The 17,399-nt window shown below is 38.0% G+C and overlaps 1 protein-coding gene across 1 annotated transcript in view; it reads left to right on the top strand.

The window, feature by feature from the left end:
- The window catches only part of ascc3 (activating signal cointegrator 1 complex subunit 3), a 146,785-nt gene that overhangs the window by 80,560 nt on the left and 48,826 nt on the right, over positions 1-17,399 (top strand). Inside the window, exons 12-14 of the mRNA XM_086154889.1 lie at positions 6,157-6,333; positions 6,591-6,662; positions 9,289-9,423. Of these exons, the coding sequence (XP_086011015.1) occupies positions 6,157-6,333; positions 6,591-6,662; positions 9,289-9,423 (384 nt within the window). The remainder of the gene's footprint in view (positions 1-6,156; positions 6,334-6,590; positions 6,663-9,288; positions 9,424-17,399) is intronic.

Here is a 17,399-nt window from a genome sequence, read left to right as displayed (position 1 = left end):
AGAGCTGAATGGGCATTTTGCACACCTTAACCCCTCTGGAGGTTGTACTGCAGTGCAGATGTTTGTATCTTCTTGCTTGTCTGTGTTCCAGATTTAAGCTGGTGGCTGTATATAAAATACAGTTTATAGAATCAGTTTTTCTATTTATGACTCAGGATTGGCAGTGCGCTTAAGTTCTGAATAATTTTCAGGTGACTAATTACAATTCAAACCAATCAGTCACCAATTTATCAAGAAAAGCCTGCATGTGCACTTTTCAGTAAGTGTTGCTTAGCAGATGTTAAGCAACGTTGAGATGATGAATGGTGTTCTGATGGACAAAATATAAGACAGCTGTAGCTGTCATATTGTGTTTCAAAGTTAAGGTTCCTACATGGTCATCCTTCCGGCTAAATAAAGTTGTTATGCTGGTGAATAAGATAGTTGTTTTCAAGAATGAAAAAAAAAAATGTGACACATTTTACATCAAGTCAAATTTTGTAAGAGGAAATATCAAATTTAGTCTTGACAATATGAGCATTCCTATGAAACTGAAATAATCTGCCTCATCAAGGTTAATCAATATCTGTAGACCCCAACCCTCCAACACATACTTATATACTTTAAGACTGCACTCTGCATTGCACTGTACTTTCTGGCTAGCTCAGAAGAACACATTAGCAATATTTTTTTTATCTCAGCAATGAAAAAAAGGATGTTTGCTTTACCTCTCACCAAGCATTGGGTAGGTGATGACAACAAACACTGCAGCAACATTGGGGTGTTCAGCAAATTGTAATGGGTTCCATTTACTGAAATGTAATCTTTACAATCTGCAGATTTGTTTGGCTATTTTACATTTTAGCTGTTAATCTGTTGGATACAATGTAACTGCCCTGTTACTGAGAATGCCCTTTTCTAAATGTTCATTGTTTTTGTAAAAGGATATATGATGAGAGTATTCCAATTATGATCAAAAAATGTTATCATCAAGTTTAGATAACTTTTGAGCCAATATTCTAAATCTTTACAATACACTTGTTGTAAGTAGATAGAAGTAAAGAAGTTAATAAAATAATTTTTGGTTCTGTTCTATTGACGGGGATCCCAATGTGACACATTAAACACAAGCAACAGTCAATAATAAAGAGAAATCAAATAGGTTGGCGTCAAAGTTCAGGTCTGGAAAGTCATCAGACAGTTAATTGTGATCCAGTGCGAGAGAATTTTGTGGAACATTACTGTTTCAAACTCCTTTGGCATGTCAAAATAACTGAAATGACCACAAATGCTTTTCACAGCGGTGTCACTGGAAGTGGCAAGTCCAGCTATGCTCTGCTGACAATGCAGAATCTTCACACTTCCTACTTTTGTTTTAATTCTTTTGCTAAATGATCTATTTTGTATTCAACTTCCAGTATTTCATTTTAAGTTATAGTTTATTTCAGGTACTACAAGTTTGTTTGACATTAACATGATGAACAAATTTGTTGAAAGAATAATCTGGCGTCATATGGATTAACACATTGAGATAAACCCCTCACAATTTTTTTTTCAGAAGAGCCAAGACCCTTTTTATGTTTTGTTGGAATATCCTGAGCAAGTCAGAACACAGACTTGTTTCCCCCTCCATGTGTTCAGACTCAAATTTTGTGTGAGCAAGACAATTGAGAAATTAAAAAAAAAAGAAAAAAAAAATCTTTAAAACGACCTTGTGTTCAGCCCTATAACCCATTGTAGCTTCCAATTTAAGCGGTTGACTTTTAAAGTTTATCTTTTGAGACCTTGTTGCTATTACCTTGGTGTATCATCTTCAAGGGCTGCTTGTTCGATCTCAATATTTCTTTTTTTCTTAATCAAAACATATTTTAAAAATGTTTATATATCTCTAATGTACATTTTCCATTCTTGAACTGCGGCACAAATGACCAGTTGTCACAGCTGTGAATTAATCGCTGAATGTTGAACATAGACTCAAAAGAAGCAGTCACTACTTTAAAGTCTTCAGGTACACAACATGTTCTTTTTTTAATGGACAATCAAATAGATGCACCACCACTTGTCTGGAGTGTTAGATAAAAAAGTATTTCAAGTATTATTTCAACTACTCTAAAGACTTCATCATCCATGATTATAGAAATAACCTTTTATGTTGTACGTTTCCCAGTATACAGAGGATTGTGCCATATTCCTTGCCTAGAATGTGATGGACTATTCTTTGTCCCACTAATTGTATCTGTCTGACTGATGCAAAAGCAGCATGTTTCCATTCATCTTCCTGTGAGGTCTGTAAACACCTCTCTTCCTCCAATCCCTACCCACACACCACCACCACCACTTCTCCTGCACACACACACACACACATACAAAGTAGATGGCAGGTTTCAACAGAAAGCGTTGCAGAACCTCCCCCACCTTCATCTCTCTGTCCAATTATGGCCACACCTGACAGACTCCTGTAATTGATTGTGCTGAAGAAATAGCATTGACTGCTTCTGCTGCAATAGGTGCTTAAGTTCATGTTCTACAGACACATTAATATGGAAATCCCCGTAAAGTAAATTATATTTGCCCCCTTTTTAATGCAAATGTTTCAGAACTACACCAGTTATGACTTTGATGTTTTGCTTGGAAGAGCTTTATTTGGGACCGTATTTTTCTTGGCCGGGTGTACCGCTACCAATTATGGACTGAATTTAAGATAAAGTCCCCCCCCTAACGTTTATAACAAAAGCTTTTTTTAAGGTGTCTGCCTCATGGTTAAATATTTATCGAGGCACTAGTTCCCAGCCTTTGCTTATAAGTGGTTGTTATTCTCAGGCAGACAAAAGATCCTTTACATGGGGTTTAACAGTAAAGAGACCATATTTTTGTCTGCATGCAAAGTGAGCATTTGCTAACTATCCATTGCCAGTTTGCAACCTACACCCATTTTCAAATCAATATGTGATGCTTACCGAAAGGTAAGGTTTATTAAATATTAATATTAATTCATTAACTCAAACATTCATTGATTCATAACCTGCACAGGACACTGTTGAGGGAGCTCAAGCCAATCTCCTTTGTAAGGCAGGGTTGTGAGAAGCTGGTTTGACAGTTGGTTACAGTGTCACATATTTAGAGACTGAAAATAATTCACTCATTCACCACACAAAAAAAATATTTTTTTTAATTTTTTCATATCTGTTGCTTTTATAAAAAAAAAAATATACACATATATATATATATATATATATATATATATATATGTATATATAAATCAATTTAAAATGATAATATATATACACAAATACTATAGTGTGTGTGTGTGTGTGTGTGAGTGTGTATACAAAAATTCACACACACACACACGCATATATATATATATATATATATATATATATATATATATATATATATATATATGTATATAAATCAATTTAAAATGATAATATATATACACATATACTGCATGTATGTGTTTGTATATATACATAAATACACACAAACACACACACACACACACACATATATATATATATATATATATATATATATATATATATATATATATATATATGTACATACACCGAACATAAATGTGCACATGTACACATATATACTCAAGCCCAAAATTATTACCCAAAATTATACCCTGGGCTATGAATCATTTGGGTGTTCACTGTATATTTTTAGTCTGAGTATCCATTAAACTTGAGATCAAGGCTTGAGACAGGACTGCGTGTCATTACTCTCAAAGCAATTATAATCAAATTTCAACTAGCACATAAATTCAAATACATGGTAGATTGACAGACATATGAGGCAAGTGCTTAATGAACACCACAGTGATCAGAGGTTCTTCAGGGATAGTTGCTGAAAGTTTTTATGATGATAGACAGATTTAGCGCTGTCCCTTTTAAAAATCAGTGCATCACAGTGCACACAGTAGATGGCTGTTTTTTTGTGTTGCACCAAAAAATAGAACAATATGTAAACATTTTGATTGTGACCTGACTTGATAATCAGCTGACTTTTTTCCTCTACAAGCCCTTAGATGTAGTTCATGCAGAATGGGTTGTTTTTCTCAGAAACATATCTGTTAAGTCATTAGATTAAGATACTTTAGGTCTGAACATGTAGTTGCGATAATTGTAGTTTAAAGCCATGTCATATTTTGAATTAGCTCTTGCATAAATTTGGTACCGTTTAGTTTGATAACTTTCGAGGCATGGCTTACCTCTCATGTTGATAAGTTACGGCTTCATGTACCAATGTCCCAACCTTTCTGTTTTGCATTTGGTTGTGCAACAGTTAGCTGTTGTTTTTTATATAAGTGTTTCTATGTAGGTCTGTGTAAGTACAATGCCATGCAGCACTTCACCAATCACCACGCAAGCCAATTTTAATATTGTGCCCTTTAGTTGTATTTTATACAGCTTATTACCAGCTATCATTGATGTAACTGATGATGTAGCTGATAATCACCGACATCCCTCATAATCTCATAAAACTTTATGATGCTACAGAAAACATGAAACATGAAATCTTCAACTCTGTTTCAAACAAGCTGTTAAACTTATAGTGGCATAGAGTAAAAGGCAATTTAAAAAGCGTTTAATGCTCTTTCGAGGGCGTGGCACACATCTGTAGTTTGTAGGTTCAGCAGCTTGGCTATGAATGTGTCTTGCAGGCCCAGTGTGCCGGCGGGGATCCGTTTGTTCTTATCGCGATGGAAAGCTTTGACAGGCACTGCATCACATTAAAAGCCTTACCAATCTTCCCTGTCACGTCCAGCAGGAGGCCCAAAGATAGTGCGGCAGACCCCCCTCCACACTTGTTTTCTTCTATCATTCACATGGATACACAACATAGTGATTTTTTTTTTAAGTTTCAAAGACAAAATAAAGACAGATTTTAAAGTCAGGGAGTAATTGTTTTAAACCTCAAAGATATACTTTAAATTAAAACCTCATGTTTTATTATTGAGTTAATGTATCCCTTCATTCCGTTTTTAACCTTCTTTGAATATTAACGGATGACCAGACCTGCCCAGGGCTACAGCACTTTGTACCTCGAAGGGATTTAAATTATGGTTAGTAATGCTTTCTTTTTGAAATTTTTAAGTAGTGTGCTTCATCACAGTTACTGAGCCCAACAACATATTATAGAAACAATGTCAGAGTTGTGGAAAAGTATCAAACCGCCATTCACAATCCGGCCCATGACGAAAAAGATGACCAACTGATAAGAAACATGCCATCTGTATCTAACTGGAAAAAAAAAGAAAAAAGGATTTGAATAAATGGCATATTCTTCAGATAATATTCAACATGAATATAAACTCAGTGACAGAACATAACCTTGTATACAAACAGGTGTCAGATGCTTGTATCTGCACCTTGTTGCTACAACAAGATTAGATAACTAAAGGCATGGGAGTTTTCAACTGAAGTGACCTTTTTGCCAGACTGTATTGTAGACCGCAAAAGCTGTAGCCCACAAATGGCAGATAATGAATAGAAAAGTGACCATCTGTTTAGTATGTCTTTTCACTTTGTATTCCATCGTAGCTTGTTAGTTATCTTAACCCTCTCCAGGCAGATGTTGCAGATTTGCGACAGCTAAATGCTACTTAGCTAATTACGCCACAACTTAATTTGAGCCTGAGAGGGTTAACAGGGCAGAGAAGATACCAATTTCAAGTAATGATTTTCATATTACAGACTATCAACTGGCAGAGCAAAGTCCAACTATTTTCTTATCAACTAAATATAGATAGTGCTAATGTGTCATCAACATATGCTGATGTATGAATGTTTAATACAGACCTGCTATCTTTTAATATATGATATATTTTAGGTATGGTGTGCTTATCAACTATATCAGTTCTTTTTCAACAAACCTATGATCCGTCCACGATCTTATATATGATGGTCCCAATGTGCAATGAGCAGCCTGTCCCTTATGAGATGAGATGAGAATAACTTTATTTATCCCGAAGGAAATTGTTGTGCCAGAGTTTCAAGCAAAAACATAACAATAATAGATAATAGTAGGAAGGAGGGAGAATAAGAAATACAATAAAAATATAAATTGTCAAGGTTAATCCAGTTTATTTGCTCTGACCCATGAACAACTAAAGAATCACCAGTTTGGTTTAAATATGTTTTTGTTTTTTGTTTTTTTTTTCCACAGGTTGAATCCACACAGAGTATGATCAGGATTCTTGGACTTTCGGCAACGTTGCCAAACTATCTTGACGTGGCCACCTTCCTTCACGTCAACCCGTATATTGGCCTCTTCTTCTTTGACAGTCGCTTCAGGCCGGTGCCCCTTGGTCAGACATTTGTTGGCATCAAAAGCACCAACAAGGTGAAGCAACTCTGAAGTTCTTTATACTTTTACAACTCCTGTGTCATCTCTTTTTTTTTTTTCTTCAACCCGATACTTTTGAAAAAGGGGATGTTTTACTAATGAATGTGTCTTGTAAGACTTAAGTGCTATTTTGGCAATTAACATAGTGTGGTACAGACTTTACAATTTCGCTGTGTAGTTTAAATGTTTTCTTTTTTTTCAGTTTTTGTATTTTCCTTAACTTAATGGTTTAGATTGTCTTCTCTCCTACACAGATCCAGCAGATGCATGATATGGAGGAGGTTTGCTATAACAAAGTTCTGGAGCAGGTGCGAGCAGGTCATCAGGTAAATATTCTTTTTCTATGTTTGAACGCAAACTGCCTATAGCGTAGCAATGTGTTTCTTCACTTGCTTTTTCTAAAAGAAAAGACTTAAAGATATAATATGGTCTTGAGTTTGAAGAATATCTGGCGACTAAATTGTGTCTCTAATTCTGAGAATGTAACAAAAATGTATTAGGGTTGTTTTCAAAATCAACTACAATTACATCGAAAGCGCAATATAACGCACCCTCAGTCCTGTCAGGCATGAGGTCTTCAAAGGATGCTGCTCTTCTATTTTCGGGCAACAGTGTGGCTTCATGATTACCTTTCATCATTAGTCTCGGCTCACTGGTCACTGGCAGGTAAATGACAGCCAGCATGGGTCTGAGTTAAGTTGATTCTTGGATTACTTCTAAAAAAAAAATCTAAGCTTTGATAGGCAGACCAATATTAAAACGTCATTACCTGCAAATTTATGGCTGCACATTATCTGCTCATTAAAGGCTTGCATGGAAATACAACAGTAAAAGCACCACAGAGGAATAATCGACTGAATACGTCATTGTAAATGTGATTCCATAACAGTGTTTGCAATATGTGGAAAGGACAGAGCATCTGACTTCATCAAAAAGAAGCAGGTAAACTGTCACTGCAGATAACTAAAACCATATGCGCAAGTAATTCCAAAGGTAGTAATGTGGTTTTAGGCTGGTACTCATGGACCGCTTTGAATTCTATCAAGTAGAGAGGGTTGAAAAGAGGTTTAATTTGTTAATTTCCTTACAAGTATAACTGTTAGTGTTAATGAAATACTTTGACTCGTCCGGCCATTAGGTGATCATCATTACCTTATACATGGAGCTCAGAAGATGAGGTTCATTAATAACATAAAAGTAGTTCATTAGGGATAATGGGGTGCAGTACTGCTTCTCCCAATCCTCGGTATTTGTCATCTGATATCACTGAAAGCCGACAATTTGAAGAACAGTCTCGAGGAAACCTTAGGATGCTTCCCTGAGATCCCGAACACGGCACCTCTTCAGTTGTTTCAGTTTTCTGCAGCTCACACTCTTTGAGGTGTCCCTCAAATTGGAAGGTCAGCAGTTCAATTTCCAGTTCATCCTTTCTGCATCCTGAAGTGTCCTTGGTCAAGTCACTGAAGCCCTAGTTTCTCTACATGGCCTGGTTAGGGCTTTGCATGGCAGCTCTGCCACATTGGCAGTAAGTGTGTCTGTGTCTGTGTATCTGTGCTGAATGGGTGAGTTTAATCCAGTGTAAAGTGCTTTGAAACAAGGTGAACAACCGTATGGCTTTTAAGGATCTATGTTACATGATGATCTGTGATCTGTCTCCTTCTGGAGAGGGTTTTAGTGTTGGGAGTCCACTTTTCTGGTGCGCTTATTTAACTTTTATCAATTTTTTTATGTTTTTTTTTTTTTGTAAAAATATGATTGGGCAAATAAAATGCACAATTATTTTCCCTTCACCAGTTTCAAAGAGCCAAATACTGGCATTACATTGGAACATACAAATATATGCTACTTAAAAATGTCCAATTTTTCTAAAAAATAAATAGTTTTCACAACTTTTGAACAATGTGGAACTCTCTAACGTCCTTATCTCATGAGTTGCCCCACCATACGATCTCATTTTCCTCCCCTTCATCCAACCACCACCCCTGCACCCAGCTTGCTTTCACACTCCCAGTATCTAAAGTACTGTTGGGAACATGAGGAGTATGAGAGGATTCATGCTTTTCTGTTTAGCCTCCATCTGCTGCTGGAGTGGAGCTGCCTATTAAATTGGTTATCATGTTTGCAGTGTACACACATATTCATAGATACACATCATATATCTTATCTTACTTCTTCCTCTCTGTTGCACAGTCTCTCTTGCCAAATAGAAGTTTTTTCCATCTCCCTTGAGAACTTAATTTTGCTGCCCAACTGACAGTTTTCTTATCTCTTTGGTTGAACTGCTACAAAGGTCCAGTCCGACTTATGGGTGGAGGCCCCAAAGTCAACAACTCAGATGATGAAGAATCTTCTCAGTTTTGATTTTTCTCCTTCACTCATTGTAGTGCTAATCTTAGAGGATTTTGTCAACAGTATTTCATAATAACTTGGTTGATGAAACAGAACTCTATCCACTTCGGTTTTTGTTATCATATTCATCCCAACTCATAGGTATTGCCTCAGTATAACTAATTTCTTTGCTAACTATTAATTTGAGTTACTCATACTTAACCAAAATATACAACAAGTATTGATAGTATTGAAACAAAACATTCCGATAATTATATATTCTCATAGTTTTAAAATAGTTTTGTAATATTTTTTCATTATGAATGTTGTCTGTCAAACCCCCATTCGTGAGACAATGTTATGTATAATAATAAACCTGATAAATACAAATTTGATCCATGTTTGTTTTTTAAACACATTTTACAACATAGATGCATATAACTTTTCTGGATGTCCGTGGTGGAATAAATCATCTTCATTGCAGGATTTTTCCACCTTGTTGTCACTATTTTATTTGAGGAGTGTGTTCATTATGTGAATGGCGTATTCAACAAATGTTTTTTTCAAATATGTGTAACTTAAGTGGCTTAACCATTTATTATTTTCTTATGTGATGATGCTTAGGTAATGGTTTTCGTCCACGCTCGCAACGCCACGGTGAGGACAGCAATGGGTCTGATTGAGATGGCGAAAAACCATGGCGAAACAAGCTTCTTCCAACCAGACCAGGGTCCAGACTATGGACAGTGTGAAAAACAGGTACAAAACTTTCACTGTCTATAGGGCACTGAATTGATCTAATGGCAGAAATACTTAAAACATGTCTATATGTCTGTGCTCAACTGATAACTTTGACTCGCTCTGTAATCCAGGTCCTTGTGACAATTTTGACGTGGAATTACAATGTGCATTTGCAATATGCATTTGATTTATACATTTTTCTGCATATTTCACTATTTTACAAGCACATTTCAAATGGAAACTGGTGTGCCCTCTCAAGGGCTCATGCATGCGGCCAAACGTGTGGAGCAGATGCAACCCCGCATGTTTGTTTTTTACAAGCGACATTTTTGTTTTTCACAAAATGTGGTCCAAATAATAGAGTATATCTTACAATACAATGTCAATTCAAGCAGCATATAGTAACTTTGATTTTTCTATATATTTACCATTCATAAACCATTCATAAAACTGCACATGTTTGAATTCCTCTCTGAGATGGTTAGTTGCCAAGCGTTTCAACCACAGTTGCTATAGCTGGAATTATTCCATCAACGTTGCGTAGGTATCTGTCTGTTCATAAACTGAGAAACATTCAGCTTCTCCACCATAATTAGCTTTAAATGATAACATGTATCAAGATGCATGTGCACTGAAGCTGCTTGCTTTTCCTGATCGCACACACCATTTTAGATTATTAGAAATGTAGTTTGTGTCCTACTTTTATTTCTTCTCATTTGTACACCACTTATTTGGAGAGCGGTCTATCATTGTTATTATTATTGATAATGGTAATAATGTTGTTGTTGTAATTATTGTTATTATGCATTATCACCATACTGTTGAACAGATCTTTAAAATATTGTACATCTTTGTCAAAATCTCCCTGTCATGGCAACTGGACTTGAATTTCTTCACTTGATGATGTTTCACCCTTCATCTGAGAGACTTCTTCAGTTTTAAGGACCTATGGGGAGTTTCCCAATATAACTGTCAGGCTTCTGGGCAGGTCTAGGTTATGATGGGTTATTGTGGAAATGGAAGAGTTGTTCGGCATAACCTAGGTCTAATCGGGGTGTCATTCATTTGGGACAAAGGAGCAACTTTTAGGGGATTACCTGGATTGGATTGTGAAATGGTAAAGCAAGACAAAGGAATGACACCTGCAGGATCACATGAACTGAAGCTCATGGAAGTTACCGGGGGCTGGTTCTGGTGGTGAATCTTTCCTGGATGTTTGAAGGGTGCAAATTGACCTGGTCCTTGTGTGTAAAATCCGTCTTGGTATTGATCCCAGTACGACGTTATATGTCTGTGAAAGGTGGTGGCTCTCCTGTATTGGACAATCCCCTTCAAAACCTCAGCAGTTATATTCAGAAACTCCCCACAGGTCATCAAAACTAAAGAAGCCTCCCAGATGAGGGGTAAAACATCTTCAAGTGACGAAATTCAAGTCCAGCTGCAACGACAAGAATATTTCAACAAGAATTCAGTATGACTTGGATGACCGAGAACCTCCATGGACACCTTACATCGTTTGTCATTGTTAACTGTCTGCCCTTATGTACCTCATATTTCTTGTCACGTATTTCGTATTTTTTTTCAACTCCAATTTTGCATTTTAAATTATCGTGGCTGCCAAAATAAGTGTCCAAAGTTTGCGTATTGTCCAACGTGTTTTCAAGTCAATCAGAATGCCTCATTCCACTGGCTTCCTGTTAGGATGAGAGCAGACTTAAAGATGTTGCTTCTCACCTAAAAAATAAGTCAGTGGTGTTGAACCATCATATTTATGACTTAGTGAAGCTATGAAGCCACATGTTCTTGGATGTCCATTATGCTCTCAGGGTTCTAGCTTCTTGTGTGTCCCTAAGATCTGAAAATACATGAAGATCTCTTATTTCGACTGCTTCTGAACATAAATCACATTCTGTTGATGTCTTATAAGCAAAGCTGAAGACTAACATGTTTACTATTGCATATGAGTTGTGAGTTTTGATGTTGAGTTTTTATTGTATTATTTTATTTTATTATTTCTTTTTATTTATTTAGTTCTTGGTTTTCCTCCGTGTTCATAGGTTCCCTCCCGCAATTCCAAAAAAATTCAGTAGGTTAATCAGAAATCTCCTCAATTCGCTCCTGATTTCATGATTGACAGAACAAACAATAAGATAATGAATGAATTGACATTTTATTTCATTATGTCCTGCTCTTACTTATTCTCATTTGTATAGTACTTAAATGACAGGGGCTTGTAAATATTATTATTCTTGTTGTTATGGTTGTTGTATTTTCATAGTGATTTTCTGCCCACCAAGTAGTACAGAACTTCTAACACGTTGCTGGTTTCAAAGCTTCCTCACTGGAAAACATTTGGACCAATGTCAATGGTCGACTTTGGTTAGGTTGTGCACAATTGATTTAGACATATTGTTTTTTTTCTTCAAAAGGCTGAACTGCTAACCCCAGACTAGTCCTTTATGTATTGAAAATTGCAACTCTTTAAAACTTTCAGGTTCCAATGCATACTGTATTCAGCTACATTAATACCATTCTTACTAAGATTTAAGTGAAAAAAGCAACAGCGACTTCAGCACTGTGATTGGTTATGTAGGTTTCCATGCACTCGGTTGATTCATTTCGGAGCTGTCTCTCACGATCTGTCCACAAATAGCTTAAGGACTCTTTAAAAAATGTCACAAACAAAACAAAAAGAATGAAAACTATGATTACAGAAGCAACGGTTCACAAACTCACATTGGTAAAAAAGACATTCAGCCATAAAATAAACTCCAAGATCGGGCAAAACTAAAGTGGAAAAGAAAATTCCCGATTCACAGCCTGTCATACAATACTGGTTTGCTTGAGGAACCGTGTTTGAGAGAGCCACGGTGATTGTGCGAGTAATTAATCGTCTCCATGCTGTAAGAGTACACAGAGGTGGGGGTATATTCTTCCTCAGAGGACGGTCAGTCAGACTCCAACTCCCATATTTAAACCGCTTGCAAGCGAAGGCAGAGTGATAAATTTAGTAACCTTTTCCATCGTTCCCTGGGGCTGAGCCAAGATTGATGTGCCTCTAATCTTCCTTCTATTTAAATGGGATATGTATACAAATCAGATCACTTTTCATGCTTTCTAAAACTGGAAATGGAGACAAGAGATTATGTCAGGGGACTAAAAATGGTGCGTTGTGGCCTGGTTACTCTCTGAAACAGTCCTCCGAAGGAAACGGTTCTTTTTAGTTTGTGCTCATAAATTTAACCTTGTTGTGTATGCACTAAGTGGCCGTGAAGTCAGTCAAAGCTCCTTTGCCTTGGTCCAAACATAATGAGTATTGTGCACTCAATCAGTCTGTCTTTGGGTGTTTGTCAGAGCGGGTTGCTCTGGTGCGAGCAGGGGCATCGGGCTGATTCCACTTCAAGCCCACACATAGATAATGCACTGCATATTTTCACTCTGGAAATTGCCCTGCATTAATATTTATAGGTATTTTTTTAATCTCCAATATGCATATGCAGTGAATTAAAGCACCTCTAAGGTCATTCATATAATTTGCCGTTTATTTATCCAGCTTTAAAAGTCAGAAGTGATTCCACTATATTTTCTGCTCTTCTAATGTTATTTAATTGGCTTTATCTCAGGGGTTGGAAAGGCTGTCAATCAAGCTTATATATCTTAATGCACCCACTCAAATCAATTCTTATGAAATACAGTTTTGGGTGGGTGGGTGTAATGCTATGTGCTGAATGATCTAAACACTCCGGTGTGGTATTTTACACAAGACTTGCCTTTTGATTCTGTTTACACTTAAGTAACAAGGATGTATTGTACAGAAAATGTTGTGTGGGTGTGAGAGGTTTCTTTGGTTATAATATATCTGTCATACACATTTAACATCAGAATATTGAGTATTCACATTTACAATCCTGGCATTTAGAGTAGCTGCGCTTAAGGTCACTTACATTTTAGGGTCCCAAAGAACAAAATAAAAAACATGGAATGATACGGGTTATTAAATCAACGATTATTGTCATGCTCTTTTGCATTCAAAGACAATATACGATAGTAAAATGGGGATTCAAAAGAAAAAAGAATAGCTTCAACGAAGATTGATTAATATCAATAATCATAAATGATCAGGAGATGAATTAATGTAATTCACTGAATGCTTTAAAAGTAACTTAATATATTCAGCTTTTCATATCTTCCATTTTTCTTTTCAAATAAAATACTAATGATATTATGTACAAATATGAGCTCAATTTTTTTCATCTCCCAAAGAGTGTATCAGCTTTAAATTAGATGTACTAGCTAGATATAAATAACTAAATGAATAAATATGAAAAAATAACATTCTGCTCTTCTGATTGCAACTGGTAAACCATGATTTATTCAACTGAAACCACCAGTCACGTCACAAACATTCAGTGAAACCTAATCTGAACTACAGGCTGCAGGATGTGTTGAGAATTTTAAAAGCTGAAAACATCAGCAAGAAAGCAGCAGCAAAAGTAGAGAAATTGTAATTTCTGTGTGTGGGCTTGCGCGCTTCTGTGTGTTCAACATACACATACATTTTAAAATGGAAGAAAGACATCAAGACACATAAAGTTATTGGCCGGCGGACGATCCTACTGTTGCATAGGTAAATTGCAATTTTTTTACTTAACGCTTTGCATACAGCAAATATACCAGAAAAAAAAAGAAAAAAAAAAAAAAACTGAATAAGAAGCATTATTGTAACTATGTGCATGCAAATTACATCTGCCTGTTGTATCTGTTGCCCCAGATGTGCTACACCAATGAAAATCCATCCTCTGCATTCCCCTCGCTGCTCTTCCCTGTTCTCCCCGTCAACCTTACCTTTTGATATCCCGCTTTTTAGGGATGAGACCTTACAGATGGTGGCAGAGGAGAAATCAGCCTCTTCTGTGGAGGTTAAGAGACACCTTGTGGTCCCCTGAGTCTATTACAAGCAGCGGAATGACCGTCTCACATCGGAAATGAAACACCGTAGTAAAGATTTGCATCATACCGAAGATTAGTTCTGATTTTCAGGGAGAAATGGAGACTGCTGGTTCACCTTTGCATGGCTCTTTTTATCTAAATTCCACATCTCTGCTGTTTTCAAATGTTCGACTTTTGTGTCACTTTGCTTGACAAGATATATCAAGTCAGACACACTCCAGCCCCCAGGGACTCTACAGCAACACCACAGAGGGCTCATTAATCTGTGTGTTTGCTTTCATTTGCTGCTATTTTTTGCGGGTCTCGTCCACCACCCATCCCTTCATTGTGTCAGATCCCTGACAACCTGTCACAGAGCTAAAGCAGCTTCCCAGCACACTGATCAACAACAATGAACCATGATTCAAAGGCTAGTGGAAAATGGAATGACTCAGTAGGGCGGCAAATACGCAAAAATGAAAAACAGAAACGCTGCCAAAAATAGAAACACACCTTTGTAAATAGAGGGACAACGTGGAGAAAAATCTCAATACAGCAACTCATCTGCAGTCTCCTGGGCAGAGAGTGGAGCCCTGAACAGTTTCCTGTTGAGTGTATATTGAGTCCAGTGTTCGGTTTAATTCTTCTTCATCAGCATTGAAACAGCTGGCAGGAGTGCTCTCAGTCCAACAGTCACCGCAGACAAGAACAATGGTTTATTTTCCATTTATTCTTCTTTTGTATTTATGTTTTTAAAGGTTATCGAAGCAATTAGCATAGCCCTTCTTGATACTAGGACCATCTACTCTTCTATTCTACCCATTTTCTCAACTCAAGAAATAGTTTTATCCTGGAAACACTATTGCTCGCTTTTTGCATCACAGACCTGTCAAATCAACATTTGAGTGTCGGTTCCTTCTGTCAGAAAGGTTTTTCAGGTGGAGCTTCTTCCGGGGGTTCTCCGGCTTCCTAGAGTCTACAAACAGATAGAAGACTCTAAATTGTCTGTAGGCTTCACGGTAAGGGGAAATGTCAATATCATTTCCTGTGATTGACAGCTAAATGGGTCCAAGGTGTAACTTGCCTCTCGCCCCAGGGATTGACTTCAGTCCCCTGTGACCCCAAAGGCAGGCCATAAATGGTATACGTGATGAAGAAGTGAATTGATATATTGATAGTCCATCCATCCATCCATCCATCCATCCATCCATCCATCCATCCATCCATCCATCCATCCATTTTCCACCAATTATCCGGGATCGGTTCGGGGGATAACAGCCAAAGCAGAGAGGCCGAAACCCCCCTCTCTGCAGCCACTTGGTCCAGCTCCTCCGGGGGGATCCTGAGGCAATACCTGGCCAGCGTAGAGACATAGTCTCAGCAACAGCGACTCTACTCTAAGCCCCTCCCAGATGCCCGAGCGCCCAAGCTCTAAGGGAGAACCTGGACACCCTGGGAAGAAAGCTAATTTCAGCAGCTTGGATCTGGGACTCACAGCTCATCTGCCAGGGTCTACCAGGTCTGACCTCCCCAACCATCTGAGCCAACTCACCACCAGGTGATCAGTTAAACGCTCTGCCCCTCTCTTCAACCGAATGTCCAGAACATGCGGCCTCAAGTACAATGCTACAACCACAAAGTTGATCATTGAACTGCAGCTTAAGGTGTGCTGGTGCCAGTTGCACATGTGCACATTTTTATGTCTGAACATGGTGTTTGTTATGGACAGTCCATGATGAGCACAGAAGTCCAGTAACAAAACACCGCTCTGGATCAGATCAGGGGGACTGTTCTTCCCAATAAGTCCTCTCCTGGTCTCACTCTCACTGCCCACGTGAACGTTGGAAGTCCCCCAGTAAGGCAAGGGAGTCCATGACAGGGGTGCTCTTTAGCAGCCCCTCTAGAAAAAGGGTTGGTAGTCTAAACTGCTGTTGGGTGCAAAGCCACACACAACAGTTAGAATCAGTCCCCGAACCCCAAGGCAGAGGGAGACTACTCTCTTGTCCATCGGGTTGAACCCTAGCATGCAGGTGCAGAGTCTTGGGGCAATCAATCTGCCCACACCTGTACGGTGCCTCTCCATGGGAGCAACTCCAGGGTGGACAAGAGTGCAACCCCTCTCAAGAGGCCTGGTTCCAGTGCCTGAGCCATGCATCGGAACCTATATCTTGCCGGGAACCTCTCAGCCTCTTGCACTAGCTCTGGCCCCTTCTCTGTCCTCAGAGAGGTGACGTTCCATGTTCCTAGAGCAAGCTTCTGGCATGCAGAGATGTCTAGGACTATTTCTTTTGTCTGTCCACTGCCTCTCATGGGACTGGTGGATATGTCATATGCAGCCATATTGGTTGGAAATGTTGCAGTTGTCTAACCACCCTTCACGGCCCATGTAACTACTGGCTTTTTTTTGCTTACATAAAGGGCTGTTTGGATGATGCATGTACTCATCCCGCTCAGGCATGAACAGATGACTCGAGCTGCTGCATAGGCCACTGTCTCCCCACATAACCTGTGTAACCATAGCAAACAATGTGGTGTCATTTTGGCAGTAAACAGGCAATACAGTATGTTTTGATCTTGATGTGCCTGTTGTTTTTGGATCAGCTGCATAACTGGCACTGAAAAATGTCTGTATTTATTTTAACATTTGAATGTTGCTCTTTAGTTATTGAATTTTCATGCAAATAGCAGTTGACAGTATAAAAACTGCATCAGATAAACATTGGAGAACAGATATAGGTAGATGGGGGTGAAGATGAATTAGAGAGAAACACAAAGTGATGAAACCATCTCAGATGTGTTGAAAAATGGATCTTGCTGAACTTGTAAAATATAGAAACAATTCATCAGTGTCTGTTTCTGTTTAATCTCACAGTATTCGTTTGGTCAAATGATTATGGATTGGGGGGTTTGTTCAGATTCTACTTTTCTGTACATCATATGGATGAATACATGTACTCAGAATGTGTGGGCGTCCTCTGGCTTAGGATATTAGCAAGAGCTCTGTTGATCAACTGCTTTGCTTTTTTAATTCATTTAATTTAGATGAATAATTCAGTAATTAAGAG

The sequence above is a fragment of the Fistularia commersonii genome, chromosome 11 (genome assembly GCF_037954325.1).
Source record: "Fistularia commersonii isolate RoL2024-O1a breed Wild chromosome 11, RoL_Fcom_v1.0, whole genome shotgun sequence".
NCBI classification, from domain to species: domain Eukaryota; kingdom Metazoa; phylum Chordata; class Actinopteri; order Syngnathiformes; family Fistulariidae; genus Fistularia; species Fistularia commersonii.
Note: the sequence above shows the minus strand (reverse complement) of the source record. Positions and strands in the feature narration are given on the sequence as shown.